This window comes from Nicotiana sylvestris, chromosome 11, assembly GCF_000393655.2.
Source record: "Nicotiana sylvestris chromosome 11, ASM39365v2, whole genome shotgun sequence".
Taxonomy (NCBI): Eukaryota; Viridiplantae; Streptophyta; class Magnoliopsida; order Solanales; family Solanaceae; genus Nicotiana; species Nicotiana sylvestris.
In genome coordinates, this window is record NC_091067.1 from 62,794,052 (window position 1) to 62,817,629 (window position 23,578).

The 23,578-nt window shown below is 40.6% G+C and overlaps 1 protein-coding gene across 2 annotated transcripts in view; it reads right to left on the reverse strand.

Annotated features, from left to right (window-relative positions):
• Positions 1 to 228: 228 nt before the first annotated feature.
• LOC104241439 (kinesin-like protein KIN-4A) overlaps positions 229 to 23,578 on the reverse strand; it is a 28,010-nt gene continuing 4,660 nt past the window's right edge. The window contains exons 7-27 of one of the 2 annotated variants that reach the window (XR_011403492.1): positions 23,442 to 23,478; positions 19,137 to 19,199; positions 18,762 to 18,853; positions 18,561 to 18,671; positions 18,324 to 18,437; positions 18,135 to 18,222; positions 17,935 to 18,047; positions 17,084 to 17,182; positions 16,883 to 16,996; positions 16,651 to 16,767; positions 16,488 to 16,568; positions 16,193 to 16,264; positions 9,875 to 9,968; positions 9,640 to 9,671; positions 9,452 to 9,549; positions 9,245 to 9,343; positions 8,913 to 9,134; positions 2,966 to 3,128; positions 1,634 to 1,780; positions 1,243 to 1,536; positions 229 to 776 (exon numbers count right to left, since the gene is read on the reverse strand). Coding sequence is in view for 1 of the 2 variants with exons in the window: in XM_070162348.1 (XP_070018449.1) it covers positions 1,327 to 1,536; positions 1,634 to 1,780; positions 2,966 to 3,128; positions 8,913 to 9,134; positions 9,245 to 9,343; positions 9,452 to 9,549; positions 9,640 to 9,671; positions 9,875 to 9,968; positions 16,193 to 16,264; positions 16,488 to 16,568; positions 16,651 to 16,767; positions 16,883 to 16,996; positions 17,084 to 17,182; positions 17,935 to 18,047; positions 18,135 to 18,222; positions 18,324 to 18,437; positions 18,561 to 18,671; positions 18,762 to 18,853; positions 23,442 to 23,478 (2,103 nt within the window). In the remaining variant the exon portion in view is untranslated. Of the gene's footprint in view, positions 777 to 1,242; positions 1,537 to 1,633; positions 1,781 to 2,965; positions 3,129 to 8,912; positions 9,135 to 9,244; positions 9,344 to 9,451; positions 9,550 to 9,639; positions 9,672 to 9,874; positions 9,969 to 16,192; positions 16,265 to 16,487; positions 16,569 to 16,650; positions 16,768 to 16,882; positions 16,997 to 17,083; positions 17,183 to 17,934; positions 18,048 to 18,134; positions 18,223 to 18,323; positions 18,438 to 18,560; positions 18,672 to 18,761; positions 18,854 to 19,136; positions 19,200 to 23,441; positions 23,479 to 23,578 lie in introns of those variants that run through there. The other variant, XM_070162348.1, reaches the window with a different exon arrangement.

The window sequence follows — 23,578 nt, forward strand, 5'->3', positions numbered from 1 at the left end:
AATTTGTATGTTTTTGTTTCTGAAAGATACATAATGAATGAGTAATAGTTCAACAAATATTATGTGCAAATATAATCACTTGTAACAGTCTTAACCTTTACACTGTAATATTGTTTAAACTTTAAACTCAAACCAAATTTCCAAGAAATTAATCACTTGTTGATGGTAAGCTGTCCAAAACTCTAGACTATATGAACCAGTAGCGTACAGAGAGAGAGAGAGAGAGAGTAGAACAAATTCACTCTCCTAAAACGGCAAGTATTCTTGAACCAGCTGTACATCATACCAAATGCTATTACCTAAAACACCTAAGGATAAAATGAAAAAGTGGACCATAAGAAACTAAGTTTTCTGCTTTAAAGAATTCTCTTGTTCAAAACTGTAAACAAATTCAACATTGTACTACATAAGATATACTACATTTACATAAATTTGTCAAAAATAATACAAAAACTCAAAGGAAGTCTGCACATGCTCCTCAAGAATATCTTTCAAGATGAATGCATTTGCCAAAAAGTATACACAGACTGGCGATATGTTGTGTAACTGAAATTCTGCCAGCAACTTACTCATATCCACCTTCTAAATATTGTTTTGGGATCACTCACGCGCGTTTATGTAGCCTCAACATGTATTCACAAGATACCGCTGATGAATAATGACCGATCTTTAAAATTCAAGATCAGATATAAGTCCTCGGAAAATCCACATCATGTAACACCTAAAACAAAATGCTCCCTACTGCCACTTGAACTGCACCCTGCAAATAGAATCCCCTATTGTAGATGCCAATAATTATGAAAAAGAAAGGGATTCAAGATAATACAGTAAAATGATAAGAATCTATTGAAGTATATTGATATCTATGAGCAGGCAATTTGACCCTTTTATAGCAGATTCAAGGACTTTGTTGCCTCTTAAATTTTCACTTGGTCAAGAATTTCCAGAATTTTATTGCTACTTTTGAACTTTTAAAAAAAAATTCATTATTTGTTAGTATTCATTTAATACTATCTGGTTCTTATCATGCAAAAGGGTGGCTGGAAGGTCAGACACTTTAAGTTAAGATATTTCTTAATCAATTGCTATTAATATCATGGTATCAATTTCGCTAAGTCACTCGAACATGTATTCATATGTTAAAATTATCTTAGCAAAGACAGTATCACTATCTTAAGAGCCCAGAGGATATGCAGAATGAAATTTACCCTATAATTTTAACTCAAAATAGATTAACATTACCTGCACTTATTTCCATTCCCTTTCTGTACGATGTGTTGGGGATCGAGAGAGATAAGAGCGGAATATATAGTTTGCACACGGAAGTTAGTGACTTGGCAGAGCCCGCTTACGATGACGTGCCCTCATCATTGTTTCATTGTCGTGCCTAATCCATTCCGAAAGTCTCCAGGGTTTTTGCCACTTCCATTTGAACTGTAATATCCATTGATGATGACTTCTCTTGCATCTCCATAGCTTCCCACCTTGTCCTGCAGCTTTCGGTTTTTTCATTGACAACTGGCCGAGTGGCACCATCTGCAGTCATCAAAGAGTGCACTATCAGCCATGTGTGATGCTAGTGCTAAGTGATTAAAGGAACTGCCAAAGAAGAAAAGGAGATCGCGGGAGAAACCTTTCGTGTTTGATCGATAAAGGTTGCTGCCTCTCTGAACGAAGCACTAGCAATTCCAGCCGAATATTTGAGCTGCTTTTGTGCCCGAACAGGGACTGGAGACAAGAGACCTCTTGTGTCATCCACAAAGTGTTTGTCAGGATAAGCCTGCTTCGTATTTCAACATTTCAGTTAAAGGAAAGAACAATACTTCAAGTGTTCACCAGAAGAAAAAGAAATAAAAAGCAAAACCAGAATAAATGCATTTGGATTTTTTCTAACAGCTTTATTTACTCAAATGGCAGTTTCAGTAACCAGATAATACATAGGAAAGGTTGAGAAGTTTTATGGTGTGCCTCACACAACTAATGTTAGTTGTGTGAGGCCTCTTTTTTTCTCACAAATTTGTGGACCCATATTTTACACTTTTGGGTCACAAAATTGTGAGACAAAAAAGAGGCCTCACATCACTAGTGTCGGTCGTGTGAGGCACAAAAAAAAATTCGAAAAGGTTTCATTTAGGGGCGGATCTATATGGGAGGGGGTGGGTTCATATGAACCCATGCTCCCCTCCCTAGATTATGTATAGCACTTGTATTTTTCTGATTTTCTTCTTAAATAAGCATGTGTGAACCCGTGCTCAAGTGAGCACTTTGGCTCAGTGGTAAAATGAGTGCGACCTCGCCCCCAAGGTCAATGGTTCGATCCCTACTTGCTCCCTTAGACTTTTTATTTAAAAATATTTCTGTTTTCTTATTGTTTCCTCTTCTTTCTTGGTTATGGCCTTAAGTTATTCTTTAAAAAGAAATCTTTCACTAAAATGTTTCATGAAATGTGTTTACATTTTGTCAAGAAATAAAGTACTAGAAAAAGAAATAAAATTAATCTTAATCTCCCACTATAATCAAAACTTATAATGCAATTCATAAATCTATATGGATATAGAAGTACATAAAAAGATCCACGTAATAGGATGGACGAAGAATTTTTTGATAATTTTTAGCTTGCTATATATAACTTAAGATATTTAAAACTGTAAGTAATGATACTATAATTGATAGTTGTTGAATGAAAACTCGTCGAGGACATAAATAATACTAATAATATTAATTAGAGTTTGCCCGTCAACTTGGGTTATCGTAAAAAATTATATTGTCAAATCATATATCTATCTAAAGATAGTGGTGCACCCATGCTCTTAAAATTCTGGATACGCCTCTGGTTTCATTTGGACAAATAATTGAAAATAGTAATATATTTGATTAAGATCCTTGCATGTTTTCTCTAAAAGAGGTCGAAAACTAAAAGCATGAGGCAGGGAAAAAAATGGAAATGCAAGAAAGTAAATCCTACCGAAGCTGATGAAGCTAATGATATTGTAACGGGTTTCTCTCTCACTTTCAGATCCTTTTCGACTTCCTTTCTCCTAATTTCACTCTGTCGCAGTACACCTATTAGTTCTCTCATTTGTTCTTTCATTTCCTTGATCTCAAGCTCCTTTTCCCAATGTTGGCACCTGCATAAAGCAAAAGTGAGAGTTAAAACAAATAAATTCACACAGGCTGTGACAAAAGCAAAAGTAAATGACATATTCTTTTCTACAGAGGAGGTCAAGTCTCCGAAGCCTTCTATACCTTAAACAATCATCACAAATATAATATTGATATGGTCAGCTGGTGTATATTATGCATTAATTTCCTAAGGAGACCTTCTCAGTGTGTAACTTTTTTCTCTATTTCACGAGCGTTCTTGACTATCATGACATGCAAAACAGGGATTTCAAACCATCACAACAGAAAAGATTGGATGTGGTGTTCAATGTAAAGAAATGGCTTTTAACCTCACAGACATCCAGTCTCATGACCATTGTCCTCCCTTGCTCACCTACATGCAAATCCTTTTGGACTGACAACTCTTAGTATTTGTCCTTAGTAGTAAACATTGTTAGAGATAGCTATGTAATTGTCCCACATTGGAATAGGAGTAGTATCCCCTTTGTATAGAGTAGCTATAAATAGCATCTCTTGTATTGCATCACATACAATATCAATATATCATATTTTCTCCCGTGCCTTCTCACATGGTATCAGAGCTATCGTGAGAGATTTATCGCTGTGCATAAATTCCAGCGATTCCGGGAAGTAAAATCAGTCACCGGAACCCTTTTTTTCCGGCGACTTTCAAAGTTGTTTTGCGCCTGCTTTGTCTCGGTCAGTGTTGTGCACAAAATCCAACACTACCACAAGAGTAGTCACTATCCGGCGACCAAATCTCAGTGAAAATCTCCGGCGGTACTGTAGCTGTCCAAAGAAAATTTTTCGACGAAGTTCCAACGTTGTGTGGGCCACCTTCCGGCCATTTTTTGGCGACGACTCTTCAGGACAGATTGTTTCCCTTGCAATTCCGAGCCTACCCATCCAGGTTACACCAAATTCCGACCACTTTTTTATTTTTCCGGCGTGAATAGTGATTTCAAAAAAAAAGGTGGACTTCCGGCCATTTTTTTAAAAAGTTCCTTCAGAACAGTTTGGTCTTCTGGTAATTCCGATCCTACCCCTACTGTTTTTATTTCATTCCGACCACTTTGAATATTTTCCGGCTGCAACAGTAACTTTCCAACTGCTACAGTAGTTTACTATTCTGGTTCAGTGTTCCTTACTCTATTTTCAGTGGATTACAGTTGATTATTTCTCTTATTTGGTAATAATTTACAAGATGTCTTTGGGAATTGATGTTTTTGGGTCTAAAAGCATGAGTTCTGGAAACTCTAATGTTATGATTACCTCGGAACCTTTAATGGGAGGTTCAAACTACTTAGCTTGGGCTTCATCTGTCGAGTTGTGGTGTAAAGGTCAAGGTGTGCAAGATCATCTGATTAAACAGTCTAGCGAAGGAGATGAAAAGGCGATAGCGCTTTGGGCAAAAATTGATGCTCAATTATGTAGCATCTTGTGGCGTTCTATTGATTCTAAGTTGATGCCTTTGTTTCGGCCATTCCAGACATGTTATTTGGTTTGGGCAAAGGCTCGTACGTTATACACTAATGATATATCTCGCTTCTATGATGTGATATCACGGATGACAAACTTAAAGAAGCAAGAATTAGATATGTCTACTTACTTGGGTCAGGTACAGGCAGTCATGGAGGAATTTGAGACATTGATGCCAGTTTCTGCTAGTGTGTCAAAACAACAAGAGCAGCGACAGAAAATGTTTCTAGTTCTTACACTCGCTGGACTTCCTCATGATCTTGATTCAGTACGAGACCAGATTTTGGCGAGTCCGACTGTCCCTACAGTTGATGAATTATTCTCTCGATTACTTCGCCTTGCTGCAGCACCAAGTCACCCAGTGATTTCATCACAGATACTTGATTCCTCTGTTCTTGCATCTCAGACAGTGGATGTTCGGGCATCTCAAGCTATGGAGAATAGACGAGGAGGCGGTCGTTTTGGGAGATCTAGACCCAAGTGTTCTTATTGTCACAAACTTGGACACACTCGCGAAATGTGTTATTCCTTAAATGGCCGTCCACCCAAAAATGCCTACGTTGCTCAGAGCGAGACTACAGGTAACCAGGGCTTTTCTGTATCTAAAGAAGAATATAATGAGCTCCTTCAGTATCGAGCAAGTAAGCAAACATCTCCACAAGTAGCCTCAGTTGCCCAGACTGACACTCCTATTGCTGGTAATTCTTTTGCTTGTGTTTCCCAGTCTAGTACTCTTGGACCATGGGTCATGGACTCAGGCGCTTCTGATCATATCTCTGGTAATAAATCACTTTTGTCGAATATTGTATATTCACAGTCTCTTCCTACTGTTACTTTAGCCAATGGATGTCAAACTAAGGCACAAGGAGTTGGACAAGCCAACCCATTGTCTTCTATCACCCTAGATTCCGTTCTTTATGTTCCTGGTTGTCCTTTTAGTCTTGCATCTGTTAGTCGTTTGACTCGTGCCCTCAATTGTGGTATATATTTTATTGATGATTCTTTTATTATGCAGGACCGCAGTACGGGACGGACAATTGGTACAGGTCGTGAATCAGAAGGTCTTTACTACCTTAACTCGCTCAGTCCTTCCACAACATGTCTAGTTACAGATCCTCCAGATCTAATCCACAGACGTTTAGGACATCCGAGTTTATCCAAACTTCAAAAGATGGTGCCTAGTTTATCCAGTTTGTCTAGATTAGATTGTGAGTCGTGTCAGCTTGGGAAACATACCCGAGCTTCCTTTACGCGTAGTGTTGAGAGTCATGCAGAGTCTGTTTTCTCCTTGGTTCATTCTGATATATGGGGTCCTAGTAGAGTCAGTTCAACCTTGGGATTTCGTTATTTTGTTAGCTTTATTGATGATTACTCAAGATGTACTTGGCTTTTCTTAATGAAAGATCGTTCTGAGTTATTCTCTATATTCCAGAGTTTTTGTGCTGAAATCAAAAACCAATTTGGTGTCTCTATCCGCATTTTTCGCAGTGATAATGCCTTAGAATATGTATCTTCTCAGTTTCAGCAGTTTATGTCTTCTCATGGAATTATTCATCAGACATCTTGTCCTTATACCCCTCAGCAAAATGGGGTTGCAGAAAGAAAGAATAGGCACCTTATTGAGACTGCTCGCACACTTCTAATTGAGTCTCGTATTCCGCTGCGTTTTTGGGGCGATGCAGTTCTCACAGCTTGTTATTTGATTAATAGGATGCCTTCATCTCCCATCAAGGGTCAGATTCCACATTCAATATTGTTTCCCCAGTCAGCCTTATACCCTCTTCCACCTCGGGTTTTTGGGAGCACATGTTTTGTTCATAACTTAGCCCCGGGGAAAGATAAGTTAGCTCCTCGTGCTCTCAAGTGTGTCTTCCTTGGTTATTCTCGTGTTCAGAAGGGATATCGTTGTTATTCACCTGATCTTCATAGGTACCTTATGTCAGCTGACGTCACATTTTTCGAGTCTAAACCTTTCTTCACAACTGATGTCACTTCTGCTGACCACCATGACATATCTGAGGTCTTACCTATACCGACTTTTGAGGAGTTTAGTAATCCTCCTCCACCTTCAACCACAGAGGTTTCACCCATACCAACTTTTGAGGAGTCCAGTATTATCCCTCCTAGTTCCCCAGCCACAGGAACACCACTCTTGACTTATCATCGTCGTTCGCACCCTACATCAGGCCCATCTGGTTCTCGTCCTGCACCTGACACGGCTCCTACTGCGGATCCTGCTCCTAGTACACCGATTGCACTTCGAAAAGGTATACGGACCACACTAAACCCTAATCCTCATTATGTTGGTTTGAGTTATCATCGTCTGTCATCTCCCCATTATGCTTTTATATCTTCATTGTCCTCGGTTTCCATCCCTAAGTCTACAGGTGAAGCATTGTCTCATCCAGGATGGCGACAGGCTATGAGTGACGAGATGTCTGCTTTACATACAAGTGGTACATGGGAGCTTGTTCCTCTTCCTTCAGGTAAATCTACCGTTGGTTGTCGTTGGGTTTATGCAGTCAAAGTTGGTCCCGATGGCCAGATTGATCGACTTAAGGCACGTCTTGTTGCCAAAGGATACACTCAAATATTTGGGCTAGATTACAGTGATACCTTCTCTCCAGTGGCTAAAGTGGCATCAGTTCGCCTTTTTCTATCCATGGCTGCAGTTCGTCATTGGCCCCTCTATCAGTTGGACATTAAGAATGCCTTTCTTCATGGTGATCTTGAGGATGAGGTTTATATGGAGCAACCACCTGGTTTTATTGCTCAGGGGGAGTCTCGTGGCCTTGTATGTCGCTTGCGTCGGTCACTTTATGGTCTAAAGCAGTCTCCTCGAGCCTGGTTTGGTAAGTTCAGCACGGTTATCCAGGAGTTTGGCATGACTCGTAGTGAAGCTGATCACTCTGTGTTTTATTGCCACTCTGCTTCAAGTCTATGTATTTATCTGGTAGTCTATGTTGATGATATTGTTATTACGGGCAATGATCAGGATGGTATTACTAATCTGAAGCAGCATCTCTTCCAGCACTTTCAAACTAAGGATCTAGGCAGATTGAAGTACTTTCTAGGTATTGAGGTTGCTCAATCTAGCTCAGGTATTGTTATTTCTCAAAGGAAATATGTGTTAGACATTCTTGAGGAAACAGGGATGACAGGTTGCAGACCTGTTGACACGCCGATGGATCCGAATTCTAAACTTCTGCCTGGACAGGGGGAGCCGCTTAGCGATCCTGCAAGCTATAGGCGGCTGGTTGGTAAATTAAATTATCTCACAGTGACTAGGCCCGACATTTCTTATCCTGTGAGTGTTGTAAGTCAGTTTATGAATTCTCCCTGTGATAGTCATTGGGATGCAGTTGTCCGCATTATCCGGTATATAAAATCGGCTCCAGGTAAAGGATTACTGTTTGAGGATCGAGGTCATGAGCAGATCGTTGGGTACTCGGATGCTGATTGGGCAGGATCACCTTCTGATAGACGTTCTACGTCTGGATATTGTGTTTTAGTAGGAGGAAATTTGGTGTCCTGGAAAAGTAAGAAACAGAATGTAGTTGCTCGGTCTAGTGCAGAAGCAGAATACCAAGCAATGGCTATGGCAACATGTGAACTAGTAGGGACCAAACAATTGCTCAAGGAGTTGAAATTTGGTGAAATCAGTCGGATGGAACTTGTGTGCGATAATCAAGCTGCACTTCATATTGCATCAAATACGGTGTTTCATGAGAGAACTAAACACATTGAGATTGATTGTCACTTCGTCAGAGAAAAGATACTCTCAGGAGATATTACTACGAAGTTTGTGAGATCGAATGATCAACTTGCAGATATTTTCACCAAGTCCCTCGCTAGTCCTCGCATTGATTATATATGTAACAAGCTCGGTACATATGATTTATATGCTCCGGCTTGAGGGGAGTGTTAGAGATAGCTATGTAATTGTCCCACATTGGAATAGGAGTAGTATCCCCTTTGTATAGAGTAGTTATAAATAGCACCTCTTGTATTGCATCACATACAATATCAATATATCATATTTTCTCCCGTGCCTTCTCACAACTTCAAATCTACTTCAAAGCACAGTATTAGATCTCCTGGTAGTGCTTCAGATAACTTTACTTCACTAATCTTTCAATTTCGGTTTTGCCATTTCCTCCTATCTCTACTTCTTATGAAGCTTCAGCCCATAGAATTCGTAATGTTTGAGACAATGGAATACGCGCACTATAAGATAGGTTGTTAATCCAATGGAGAGAAGTGATAAAGAGATAAATAGAAGAAAGCTCAAAAATGCATCAGGAAAATACCTTGCATCCGCAAGAGAACTGAACATATATTGGAGTAAATTTTTCGCATCCCCCATTGAACGTAGCTGGTTCCAACGTCCACGGTTGCTGAAGGCACGGTCTCGTTCTTCTGCTTCCGAAAGTTGTGAAGACATGGCAACTAGAGAGTTGGATGAAATGCTAAGCATATTCCCAAGAGAAGCAATTCTTGCCATTCTTGCATTAGGTGACATTGACCATGCCCTGAACAGATGACAGTGAATAGGATAATCCAGGTGACATGCAAGGTACATTTGTCCAGTAGTGCTGAATCCATTATCAGCTGAAGAGAAGGATGAGTTTAGTATACGTACCTAGAAAGACCCTTTTTTCCCTTAGGAGAGATCAGTCCTTTTGAAGCAAATTCATTAACTTGTCTCAAAACAGCTAGCTCTTCTTCCAATGCAGCTCGTCTGGAATAGAGAGAAAGCAATGAATAAACATAAAACTGGGGAAAAGATTATAATATAACTATAAACAGAAAACAAGTAGATTAACGAAAACCAGATATAATTACTTACACTTGACTTTGCTTTTCATACTCATGCCGAACCTCGTGAACATTCACCATAATCTCAAGCTCGTGATCAAGCCAACGTTGCAATGATTTCTCATAACTCTGAATGTAATAAGAACTTCTCTAAATGATTTGATCAAATAGATCAAGAAAAAAATTCATTAAAGCAGAAAAGAGAACAGAGATTATTACCTGTCCATTTGTTCCATTTTCTTTGCCAGTCGCTGCATTTAAATAGATTATTAAGTTTTCTTTTTCTCGATAAATTCATCGTTAGTAAGTAGAATAAGTTATACTTGTAAAATAAAGCTTTCTAGAAAATGGGACCTATTCAGTGAGCCAAGTGTTTGATACTTTATAATCTTCATAGGAACACAGACACCAGTAACTTACAACAAAGACATCCTATTAAAGCTTAAGTGCAGACCTGAGTTTTCACGAGCTGAAGATTTACGTGCTTCTAGCAACTCCTTCAATCTCTTGGTTGACGTTGCAGCCTCCTCTGTCTTTCGTTGGAGAACCTGATGTAAATTCAAGAACTCATTAACACACGTATTGACTCTGATCGTTGTCTAACTTACATTTGTTGATAGGGTGCGTATTTCAGTACAGTTGAGAGAATCAGAATTTACTGCTACGAGCTAGATTGAAGCTGCTTCCATGGTGGAAGTGATCTTGATAAGTCATACCATGAAAGTTTGGGAGAGAGTGGTAGAAATGAGAGTGCGAAGGACGGTGTCTATTTCAGACAACCAGTTCGGGTTCATGCCGGGACGATCTACCACAGAAGCTATCCACCTTATTAGGAGGATGGTGGAACAGTACAGAGATAAGAAGAAGGATCTCCACATGGTGTTTATTGATCTGGAGAAAGCGTACGATAAGGTTCCTAGGAAGGTCTTATGGAGCTGCTTAGAGGATAAAGGGGTCCCGAGTAACTATATTAGGGTGATTAAAGACATGTATGATGGAGCTAAGACTCGGGTTAGGACAGTAGGAGGCGACTCTGAACACTTTCCAGTTATTACGGGGTTGCACCAAGGGTCTGCGCTCAGCCCATTCCTATTTGCCCTGGTGATGGATGCACTGACTCATCATATTCAAGGGGAGGTGCCATGGTGCATGCTATTTGCTGATGACATTATTCTAATTGACGAGACACGAGGCGGCGTCAACGAGAGGCTAGAGATTTGGAGACATGCTCTTGAGTCTAAAGGTTTCAAGTTGAGCAGGACGAAGACGGAATACCTCGAGTGCAAATTTGGAGTTGAGCCGACGGAAGCGGGAGTTGAAGTGAGGCTTGACTCTCAAGTCATTCCCAAGAGGGGTAGTTTCAAGTACCTTGGATCGGTTATCCAGGGGATCGGGGAGATTGACGAGGATGTCACACATCGTATAGGGGTGGGGTGGATGAAGTGGAGGTTAGCGTCGGGAGTCTTGTGTGACAAGAAAGTGTCACCGTTACTAAAAGGTAAGTTTTATAGAGCAGTGGTTAGGCCTGCCATGTTATATGGAACTGAATGTTGGCCGGTAAAGAACTCACACATCCAGAAGATGAAAGTAGCAGAGATGAGGATGTTGAGGTGGATGTGCGGGCATACAAGAATGGATAAGATTAGGAATGAAGATATTCGAGAGAAGGTGGGTGTGGCCCCCATGGAGGACAAGATGCGGGAAGCAAGACTCAGATGGTTCGGGCACATTCAGAGGAGGAGCACTGATGCACCGGTGAGGAGGTGTGAGCGACTGGCTGTAGTGGGCACGCGGAGAGGTAGAGGACGACCTAAGAAGTATTGGGGAGAGGTGATCAGACAGGACATGGCGCGACTTAGGATTACTGAGGACATGGCCCTTGACAGGGAATTATGGAGGTCGAGTATTAAGGTTGTAGGTTAGGGGAGAGTTGTGAATATTTCTACAGCACAATAGAGTGAGACTAGCCAGTTAGGAGTTGGACTAAGAATGTCATTGGTCGTCTATTGATGCAGGGCTTTACCTGCTAGTTTTACTATACCAGCCATCTTTTTCGTATTTCGTATTCTGTATGTCATATCTATTGTATTGCTGTTATTTTATTATGCATTTTTATGGTACTAATATATCGGCTTCTGTTGCTTTTGAGCCGATGGTCTCCTGGAAACAGTCTCTCACCCTTCGGGGTAGGGGTAAGGTCTGCGTACATATTACCCTCCCCAGACCCCACTTGTGGGATTATACTGGGTTGTTGTTGTTGTTGTTGTATTAGTATCTGAGTAATTGACAGGTTGCATTCGGGTGTGATTCCTTCTTTTTTTTTGTCAAATGGGTTCTCTGTTTCAAGTGTTGTTGGAACTCATATTGGGGTCTCAAATCCGTTAAGAAGCACTTATTTGTGTGGGGTTTGTTGCTTTCTTTAATTGTTTTGATATTAACTGTACTATTAGTAGAAGAAAATTATGACTGAAACTACAGCGCCGAGTCAGTTTTCTGATAAATTAGTTCAAGTTTCAATGGATGAGTATGCTAAATTCTCATCCATTGAAACCACAACATCGAAACTACAGATTTTGTACGGTGTCCCTATTGAGGTCTATACCGACCACCAGAGTCTACAACATCTGATCTTAACTTGCGTCAGTGAAGATGGTTAGAGTTGCTTAAGGACTATGATATCACCATTCTATATCATCCCGGGAAGGCTAATGTGGTAGCCGATGCATTGAGTCGAAAGGCGGAGAGCTTGGGCAGTGTAGCATATCAACCGGCAGTGGAGAGGCCATTAGCATTGGATGTTCGGGCCTTGGCCAACAAGTTTGTCAGATTGGATGTTTCGGAGCCGAGTCGAGTGTTGGCTTGTGGTTTCTCGGTCTTCCCTATATGATCGTATCAGATAGCGTCAGTATGACGACCTCCATTTGCTTGTCCTCAAGGACGTAGTTCAGCACGGCGATGCCAAGAAGGTCACTATCGGGGATGACGGTGTGTTACGGATGCAGGGCAGGATATGTGTACCCAATGTAGATGGGTTGTGTGAGTTGATTCTCCAGGAGGCTTATAGTTCGCGGTACTCCATTCATCCGGATGCCGCTAAGATGTATCAGGACTTGAGGCAACACTATTGGTGGAGGAGGATGAAGAAAGATATAGTGGAGTATGTAGCTCGGTGCCTAAATTGTCAGCAGATGAAGTATAAGCATCAGCGTCCGGGTGGATTGCTTTAGAGGCTAGAGATTCCAGAGTGGAAATGGGAGCGGGTTACTATGGATTTTGTTGTTGGGCTCTCACAGACTCAGAAGAAGTTCGATGCAGTATGGGTGATTGTGTCTAGGTTGACCAAGTCAGCTCATTTCATTCAAATAGTGACTACTTATTCTTCATAGCAGCTGGCTCAAGTTTATATTTGCCAGATCGTCCGCTTTCATGGCGTGCCGGTATCCATCATCTTTGACCGAGGTAAGCAATTTACATCGCGACTCTAAAAAATCGTACAACGAGAGTTGGGCACTCGGGTTGAGTTGAGTACAACATTTCACCCTCAGACGGACGGACAATCCAAGCGCACTATTCAGACATTGGAGGATATGCTTCGTGCATGTGTGATATAGTTTGGGGGTTCTTGGGATCAGTTCTTGCCGCTTGCGTAGTTTGCCTACAACAACAGCTATCAGTCGAGCATTCAGATGGCTCCGTATGAGGCCTTGTGTGGGAGGCAGTGTTTGTCTCCAGTGGGTTGGTTCGAGCCGGGTGAGGCTGGGCTATTGGGTACAGACTTGATTCAGGATGCTTTGGAAAAGGTAAAATTGATTCAACATCGGCTTCGCATAGCCCAATCTAGACAGAAAGGTTACGCACATCAGAAGGTTAGCGACGTTGCATTCATGGTTGGGGAGCGGGTCTTGCTCCGGGTTTCGCTCACGAAGGGTGTTATGAGGTTCGGGAAGAAGGGCAAGTTGAGCCCTAGGTATCTCGATGTTTTGAGATTCTTGAGAGGATTGAAGAGGTGGCTTACAAGCTTGAACTGCCACCTAGTCTAGCTGTAGTTCATCCAATATTCCATGTTTCTATGCTCTGGAAGTATCATGGTGATTCGTCTCATGTGTTGGATTTCAACTCAGTCTTATTGGACAAGGATTTGACTTATGTTGAGCAGCCGATGGCCATTTTAGACAGGCAGGTCCGAAAGTTGAGGTCGAAGACTATTACTTCAATGAAGGTTCAGCGGACAATCGAGGAGGCAACTTGGGAGGCCGACCATGATATGCGTAGCCGGTATCCTCATCTTTTCACCACTTCAAGTATGTCTCTATACTCGTTCGAGGATGAATGTTTGTTTTAAAAGGAGGAGGATTTAACGACCCGGCCGGTCATTTCGAGTATTTTAGCCCCGATCCCATATTTATTGCCTCCTCTATGTTGTATTATGGTTATATGCTTTGACGGGGGTGTTTGGTTTTGGTTTCGGATGAGTTTCAAAGTGAAATGGGACATAAAGTCCCTAAGTTGGAGCTTACCGTAGTTTGACTTTTGTGTAGACGACTCCGGAATGGAGTTTTGACGGTTCCAACAGCTCCGTGTGATGATTTTGGACTTAGGAGCATGTACGGATGTCGAATTGGAGGTCTGTAGGTCGTTTCGGCTTGAATTGGCGAAAGTTAGGAAGTTGAAGGTTTGGAAGGTTGGAAAGTTTGACCGGGAGTTGACTTTATTGTTCTAGGGGTCGAATTCCGATTTCAGAAGTTGGAATAGGTCCGTTGTGTCATTTATGACTTGTATGAAAAGTTTGAAGTCAATCGGAGTTGTTTTGGTACGAATCGACATTAGTTTTGGAATTCGGAAGTTCATAGTTTCATAAGCTTGAATTGGGTTGCGATTCGTAGAATCGATGTTGTTTGATGTGATTTTTGGCCTCGAGTACGTCCGTTATGTATTTTGGAACTTGTTGGTATATTCAGACGGGGTCCTAGGCACCCCGGGTGTGATTCGGATCGAATCCGGAAAAAAATTGGACTTAGTCTCATTGCTGAAGTTCCAGCTTTCTGGTGTCATCGCACCTGCGGAGGGATTGGCCGCAGGTTCGGACTCGCAAATGCAAGTGGTGAAGTGCAGAAGCGAAATGAGGCAGCCCAGGTATAGGCTCGCAGGTGCGAACTTTTGGGCGCAGGTGCGCCTTCGCAGGATCGGGCTTGCCTTCGCAGAAGCGGAATTTGGGGAGCAGCCTTGGGCAGGATCGCAGATGCGGTCGTTTCTCTGCAGAAGCGGGCTCGCAGGTGCAAGCAATTGTCCGCAGAAGCAGAACCTCAAGTATTAAGTTTGAACCGCACTTGTGATGGATTTTCCGTAGGTGCAGCGTCGCAGGTGCGACCCCAGGCTCGCTGAAGCGAGGATCGCTGGGCAGAAAATGGGTCTTCGAGGGTTTGAATTTCATTTTCATATTTTGGACCTAGAGAGCTCGGTTTGTGGCGATTTTTCGAGAGTTTTTCAAGGAAAACATTGAGATTAGTGATTCTAACCTGGATTGGACTATATTTCATGAATCTATTGTTGTTTTCATCATTTAATTGGTGTTTTGAGTTGGAATTTTGGGGAAAAATTTGTGAAACTTCTTAAGCTAAAAATTGGGGATTTGAAAAGCGATTTGAGGTCATATTTGAGTAATTCTTGTATGGTTGGACTCGTTATCGAATGGTGTTCGTATTTTGTAATTTTGGTCGGGTTACGAGATGTGGGCCTCGGTTGACCTTTTGAGTTGACTTTTTATTTCTTTGCAAAAATCGTAATTTTATTGTTCGAAATAGTTTCCTATAGCTTATATTTATGGTATGAAGTTGTTTTAGCTATATTCAACCCGTTCGGAGTCGGATAATCGAGGAAAAGGCCTACTAGTGGGTTGAATTAGCGTGTTTTGAGGTAAGTGTCTTGCCTAACTTTGTGGGGGAAAATTATCCCTTAGGATTGGTGTTGGTTTGTGATAATTGTGATATGTGAAAGCCGTGTACGCAAGGTGACGAGTGCGTACACAGGCTAAATGTGGAAATTTATCGGTTTTAGCTATGTAGATTCCTTTCATGGGTTAATTGAGTTATCTTGTCATGTTATATTCATCATCATTTGTCTATTTTCACTTGCTCTACTTGCCTTATCTCTTACTTGTTAATTGCTCTACATGTTTAGTCGAAGTTCTTGCTTCCTTTATTCCATATTCATTATTTAATCGTTGAATTCTTTACTTGAAGTTGTTATTCTTGGAATATCTTGTTGTTGAAATTGGTATTGAGTTATAAGGGTCGTGATTCACATTGAGGCAAAGTGTTCAGTTGTGAAATACTATTCTCGTTGAGTTATTCACTTCCGGTTGTTATTGATACTCTTGTGCATATTGTGGTTGAGCCATGGGCTACTTGTTGTGAAAATACTATTGTTGTTGGTTTCATGGCAAGTTGTGATATTGGGCACTTGAGGTGCGATTTGTGATACGTTATGATATTGATACGCATGCGGTGGTATAAGGTTTGGGGTTGAAACGCATGCGGTGAGATAAGGTGGGCTTGATACTCGTGTTGCTAGCAGGGGAACTACTTAAAACCACGCGGTGTGATAAGGTGGGCTAAAACGTGGGAAGCTATTTAGCCATTTCGTTAAGTAGAAGTTGAATTGTTGCACAGGGGTCAAGCATAGACCCTCTGTAGTCAATCAAAATTTCCAGTTCTCTGCAACAAGCTGCTGCAGAAGAGGGAAACACAATATAAAGTGAGAGGAAAATGCTCACCATCTTTTGGCGCTGATTCAGAGCAACCAATTTATGCCTTTCATACTCATTCCTCATCCCCTCCTTCCTTAACTGCATTCAAAGATAACAACGTCTAGCATTATCAACAACCTGAAGACTTCAAACACAATAACTAGCAATTTCCTCATTAACAGCATGTATTTAGGAGAAGATAATTATGAAAGACACTTATAGTTCTGAAGCAGTAGTAACATCATTCTTTCTCATAATGGTTGTGACAACCATAACACAAGGCGAAGAATAGAGAGTAAAAGCAGCAGTAGCAGCAAACTACCTGCACCAATTCTTTTTCCCGAGATGCCTTCCATAGACGATATTGTTCAGCCTCTTGTTTAGTTTTTTGCTGCAGTTGTGCCTATAAAACCACAGAACATAATTTGCACATAAGTGCTATGAAGGACGTTACTTTTACAGGAGAAATCAAAGGGTAACGCAACCTTCTGCGCCTTGATTGATTGCATTTCATCTTGCAAGCGCTTTGCTGCTTCGTCACTCTCCTGTTTTTGCTTTGAAAGCTGAACCTGGTTCTCTTGTTTCTTCTTAAGATCTTGTATCTGGTAGGTGAATACACATTTAACAAATTACAGAGATAGGCACACAGCAGAAGATTATCTGGTTTTCTAACCCCAAGTAAATGATTATTTTAAAGAACATGGCACAAATGCAGACCTGTGCTTCAAGTGATTTTAGCTTTTGGGAATGCATATCTTGCAATTTCTGGGACAGTCCATCAGAATTAGCAGCACGGTTTTCAACCTCAGCTAATAATCGATCTCTTTCTTGCTGCATCAGGGGATCAGCAAATGAGGAAATCACCAACCCAAACAAAAATGTGGAAATTACATTTCTTCAATTTGTTTTCTCAATTACCTGCACAGCTCTTTTCTCCTCTTCAAGTTCAATAATCTTCTTACCAAAGTGCTGCTTCAGAGCCATGGTGTCAAAGCCTCCATAAAGTTTCATCTCAGACTGCACAGTATTACGCAGATGATTATTATTAGATCATCAGATGTAGCAAAACTAGGAACGCTAGCAACCATTTTTAAGAAAAGGTACCATCCAGAAGAATTGTCGAATCTAGAACAATTTCTCGTGTCCAACTCCATATAGACAATTAATTGCATGACATGACATACCAAAACTAGTACTTCTAAAGCCTCAAAAATAAACAAATAGGAGGTGTCATTGTGGCAGTTCAGCTATCTACAGAAAACGGCAAACTATACAGGTTAGCTCTATGTTCCTCGCACTCTCCGAAAATGTTGCCGGGTGCGTGTCGGATACTCCAAAAATAGTGTATTTTTGGAGGATCCGACACGGGTGCGGCATCATTTTGGAGCGTCCGCACAACATAGGGTTAGCTAGGTCTGAGAATGCTAATCCATAAATTTGGAGTTGTAAAATCAAGCCAGGAGGTGGTTATAGCCTCCCTCTTCCATGTCAAGAGGGGGGAGTGGTGCTAAACTAAGTTCAAAACACTAAGAATTAGAACCTCCAAACCAGTGCTAGGCTCTAGACAATCTTTTCGGACTTTTGATGAATTTCTTTAATGAGCCCTTCTATTTTAGAAGTAACTCCAAATAGTGACAGACTAGCACTTGCTGTGATTGTTATGCGAAAAACAGACAACTTTAGATCACATCACTGTGTCCTTGTGTGAAGAATATATTACTCAACCAATGATATGTTTAATTTAAATGCAGTTTAAGAGTCCAGCTTACCTCTTTCTGCTCTAAACGCCTATTTAATTCATTCAATTCTTTGTCTAAGGAGTCTTGCAGGAGAGTGTGTTCCCGCTCTTTTGCTGCTTCTTCTTCCATATCTCCTGGATCACCTGTCAGTCAGTGAGTCCGAATCAAAGCACTGAACCACTTGTAGAGTTGAGTTCTGACATGTGAATCAAAAGTCAAGAGAGGTGTACCATTTTCTTTCACAGGATAACCAGATGAATCAATGCTTTGCAAGCCTCTTTTAAGGCCTTCACTTTTCACTGGAAAGGCACCACTAACCTGAGAGAGAGAGAGAGAGAGAGAGAGAATTAGTTATGCGACTAATCAGGATCCTCTTTTCATAAACTGGACTTCATTAATGTAGTGAAGTTAATGTATACTTTAACTTCTGTTTCATATTGCTCAGTGCTAGAGCCTCTTCTGCGGTACTCATTTAGTTCTCTATTTAGCTCTTCATTAGTAGCTTCAAGCCATGCAATCTTATCCTTAAGCACCTGCAATTGAAATCACAAATGAGTTGATTGTCAGCTATTGAAGTATGAAAACTATCCAGGGATCCATTTTAAATTGTAAAAAGACGATCTAAGTCATGGACAACCGTAGAACAACAAAACCACCTGTATTTCATCAGAAAAAGCACCTCCACTACGGGCACAGAGTTCTGCCTGCAAATACTCTAGTTGGTGGCGCATCTTCAGCATCTCATTAGACATTGGATCTCTATTTATCTACAAAATGTTCAAAGAGAGGTACTTAAGATTTCTTTTTCCCAGAATGATGGAAAGACATTGTAAGAAAAGTTTTGTTGCAAAACTTACTACTGGCTTGTTCTGAATATTCCGAGCACGATTTGCATATTTAAGAGTGTTCAGAGTTTCTTCAGCATTTATATCAGCAGGACTAATGCATGCTGGAAAAATGTAAATTAAAGATAAGAAAAAGTAGGTGAAGTGTCCCCTTGTAGGAACAGCAGGACATGCAAGCATCTCAAAGACAGAGAAATAAGAACCACAACTTTGATTAATCCAAGACGAATATACATAACACTGTCATAGATTTCTTCAGCATCTTACTTAAACAATGTTCTTTTCTTGGTCTCTTTTTTAAATGGTAGTAAAAAGACATGTTCACTGGAGATTGAAACAATAAGAGGAAGCAGGTAATTGATATTGAGTGAGGCCAGATAAATATACCTACTGAGGACTCCCAAACAACAGGTCTCAACTTCCTCAATCGGGGTCCATATAGAGACCTACCTGGCCTCCGGCCAAGGAGAAAGGAAAGGGAGCAAAAGTTAGCTAATTCCACCAATTTGCTTCGATAATGCAAAGTCCCACTGGCTTATCTCTCAAGTGAATCAAATTTGTTAACAGTGTGCCCCATCAGCCCATACTAACGATTCAAAATATTAACACCACCATGATTTAGCTTAGAAGTTAAATTGAGCTCAAAGATTGTGCTCAATGTTAGGGCAAACAATCATTCAATCAATCAACTATGCCTCAATCCAAAATTTTCCTCAATCACAAATTTTTTGAGGTTGAATGTATAAGTTCTCTATCTCCATTTTGCTCTCTTCAGGTTTATTTCATTCTGATGCTAAATAATATGTCTTCTAACACAAATATGAGTTCTCAAAATCGTACAATTATTCCTACTTGGAAGTACAACTTTCCAAACAGAAAAAAAGGACTGCTAACAAACACGAGACCTAGTGTTAGTGTAACGACTAACTTTTAATTATAAAACGTTAAAGGAACAAAAGCAAACAAAAAGCAGGCTGAAGATTACAATTATGAAGAGAGAAGATCCATACTTGCTATTTTTAACGAGCAAGATATTGTTCACAGCACATAAAACATAACCCAGTATCAAACTTTGCTAGCCAACTCAATAGGGAAAATCAAATTCTTGACCAAGGGCAGCACAATAGTGAGCAGTGTTAGATAGTTATGGAAATAACCCTAGTCCCACGTGAATAGGAGTAGAATAGATATTGTGTATAGTTATAAATAGGGCTATTGTAAAATACTTAATAGCTAAGTTGCTCCGACACGGCAGCTTAGGTGCCGTACCCGTGTCATCACGACACTAGTATGGGTGTGGATATGGGATTCGTACCGGATTTGGTCAAACAATTTTGGGTACTTTGACCGCGACGGACGAGAAAATTCGAGATGAGATACAATTTGATTCTCGAAATAAGAACCAAAACTAGGGTAAATTTTAAGAAAATAGCATACCTATCTAGGAAATCAATCCTTTACTTATCTACAGGTTGAGAATAAAAAAGAAATCCACACTTTAAAAGCTATACATCAGTATTCCACAAAATTTCTCATAATTTAGATATATTTTTATTTTTTTGAATTATTTTTAGCCGGATCCCCGCATCCGTATCCGTACTAGGATCCGTGTCACCGAATCTTAGAATTTACATCTCGAAGATCCGACCTCTAGATCCGCATCCGTGTCAGCACTCGCACCCGTGTCCGAGCAACTTAGCTTAATAGAATATCAATAATATATTTTTCTCCCGTGCATTCTCACATGGTATCAGAACAACCATGAAAATTTATCATTGTGCATAAATTCTAGCAACTTCGGGAAGAGAAATACATCAACCGAAAGCCCCTTTTCCGACAAAAACAGGTCTGTCCACAAGAACAATAGTATCCGTCAGTGTGCAAAAACCAACACTACCAAGAAGTAGATCAGAGTTAGGCGACCAACCCTTAAAAAAAATCTTCGGCAGAAAAGGACTCACGCGCCGCTGGAGAACTTCTCCGGCTAAGTTCCTACGTCAGTGCGTCGGCACGTGAGGCTGTTTCCGGCCAGATTTTGGCAAAACCTTAGTTTGTTTTCCTCGCAATTCCTTACCTTTAGATTCAGTTCTTTATGTTTCCGGTAGTCCTTTAATCTCATAGTCGTTAGTCGCTTAGCCAAATCACTTAAATATTCTGTTTTATTTCTTAATGACCTTGTTTTTATACATACAGGGCGGATCATTGGAACCGGGCATGAACCAAATGGACTTTATTACCTTATCCTTACAGAATCACATGGACTCACATCTTATCTTCCTTCAACAACTCATCATGTTACTGATTCATCAGATTTATTACATAAATGTTTAGGACATTCCAGTTTGTCAAAACTTCAGAAAATGGTACCTGATTTATCTCACTTGTCCACTCTAGAGTGTGAGTCATGTCAGATCAGTAAGCATACTCGCTCTCATTTCCCTCGACGTCTTGATAATCGAGCAGTCACCTTTCACTTTAGTCCATTCAGATATTTGGGGTCCTAGTCGGGTCGGTTCTACCTTGGGATTCCACTACTTTGTGAGTTTCATTGATGATTATTCCAGGTGCACTTGGATATTTTTGATGAAAAATAGATCGGAGTTATTTCCTATTTTTAAGACCTTCCACGCTGAAATTCAAAATTAATTTGGGGTTTATATCCGCACATTTTGTAGTGATAATGCCCTAGAGTATTTGTCTTCCCTATTTCATCAGTTTATTAACTCTCATGGGATTATTCATCAAATATCTTGTCCATACATATCTCAACAAAATGGGGTAGCTGAAAGGAAGAATAAATATCTTATTGAAATTGCTCGTGCTCTACACATATAATCTCATGTTCCGTTGCGTTTTGGGGGGTGCAGTTCTTACATCTTGTTATATTATTAATCATATGCCTTCCTCAGTTATCTAGAATCAAGTTCCATTCTCTGTCTTGTTTCCCACTCATTTTTGTTCTCTCTTCCACCCCGTGTCTCTGAGAGCACGTGTTTTGTTCCTTACTCCAGGAAAAAATAAGTTAACTCCTCATGCTCTTAAGTGCATATTTCTAGGTTACTCGAGAACGCAAAAGGAATATCGATGCTATTCACCTCACCTCCAATGGTACCTTATGTCTACTGATGTTACCTTCTTTGAAACCCACTAATACTTTACAGGTCCAGGTAATCACTTAGATATTTCTGAGGTGCTACCAGTTCCATTTTTTGGAGATTCAGTCACTATCTCCCATTCATCTTCCTCCTATAGCTCCAGTTCCACCACCTACAGCTCCAGTTCTAGCTCTACCATGTATGGCTCCAGTTCCATCACCGAGTCCAGTTCAACCTTCTACAGCTCCACCACTTCTTACTTATCATTGTTGTTCGCGCCTAGCATCAGGCCCAGCTAATTCACGTCCTCCACCTGACCCTGCTCCTACTGCGAACTTGTCTCCTTCTAGTCAATCGATTGCACTTCGGAAAGGTATACGGTCCACACTTAATCCTAATCCCCAATATGTTGGTTTAAGTTACCATCGTGTGTCATCACCCCATTATGCGTTTGTATCATCTTAGTCTTTTGTCTCCATCCCTAAGTCTATAGGTGAAACACTGCCTTATCCAGGATGGCAACATGCTATGATTGACGAGATGTATGCTTTACATACGAGTTGGGAGCTTGTTCCTCTTCCTTCGGGTAAATTTATTGTTGGTTATCATTGGGTGTATGCAGTCAAAGTTGGTCCAAATAGACAGGTTGATCGACTTAAGGTTCGTCTTATTGCTAAAGGGTATACTCAGATATTTGGGCTCGATTACAGCGGTACTTTCTCTCCCATGGCTAAAATAGCATCAGTCTGCCTTTTCTATCCATGGCTGTTGTTCGCCATTGACCTCTCTATCAGTTGGACATTAAGAATGCTTTTCTTTATGGTGATCTTGAGGATGAGGTTTATATGGAGCAACCACCTAGTTTTGTTTCTCGGGGGAATCTAGTGGCACTGTATGTCGGTTGCGTCGGTCCCTCTATGGTCTAAAGCAGTCTTCTCGAGCCTGGTTTGGTAAGTTCAGCACAGTTATTCAGTAGTTTGGCATGATTCGTAGTGAAACTAATCACTCTGTGTTCTATCGGCATTCTGTTTCAAATCTCTGTATTTATCTGGTGATTTATGTTAATGATATTGTTATTACTGGCACTGATCAGGATGATATTACTAAGTTGAAGCAACATATCTTTCAGCACTTTCAGTCAAAGGATCTGGGCAGATTAAAGTATTTTCTGGATATTGAGATCGCTCAGTCTAGCTCAGGTATTGTGATCTCGCAACGAAAGTATGCCTTAGACATTCTGGAGAAGACATGAACGACACAGTGGGAGCCTCTTAGCGATCCTGCAAGATATAGGCAGCTGGTTGGTAAATTAAATTACCCCACAGTGACTAGACCTAACATTTCCTTTCATGTGTGTGTGGTGAATCAGTTTATGGATTCTCCCTGTAATAGTTATTAGGATGTAGTTATCTGCATTCTTCGTGGATCCAGAGTAAGTAATAAAACTCAGTCATATTATCATTGATAGGTCATTGCAACTATATTTGCTTTCGCTAGAACAAAATTTAGAAAATTCACTATAGTTAGATATATCATTGTTCATCAGCATGCTATTGGTGTCATTCTAACGCAAAAAGGGCAGATAAACAGGAATTACCTATCATGAAAGTACGACTGTTACCGCCAAGTGAATCCTGTCATTTGCCAAAAACTCTTAGTGGATGAAGTGTGCAAATAACTTCAATAGACACAGTGGAAATGACTCAACAAGGAAAAAACAAAATCTAAGTGTTT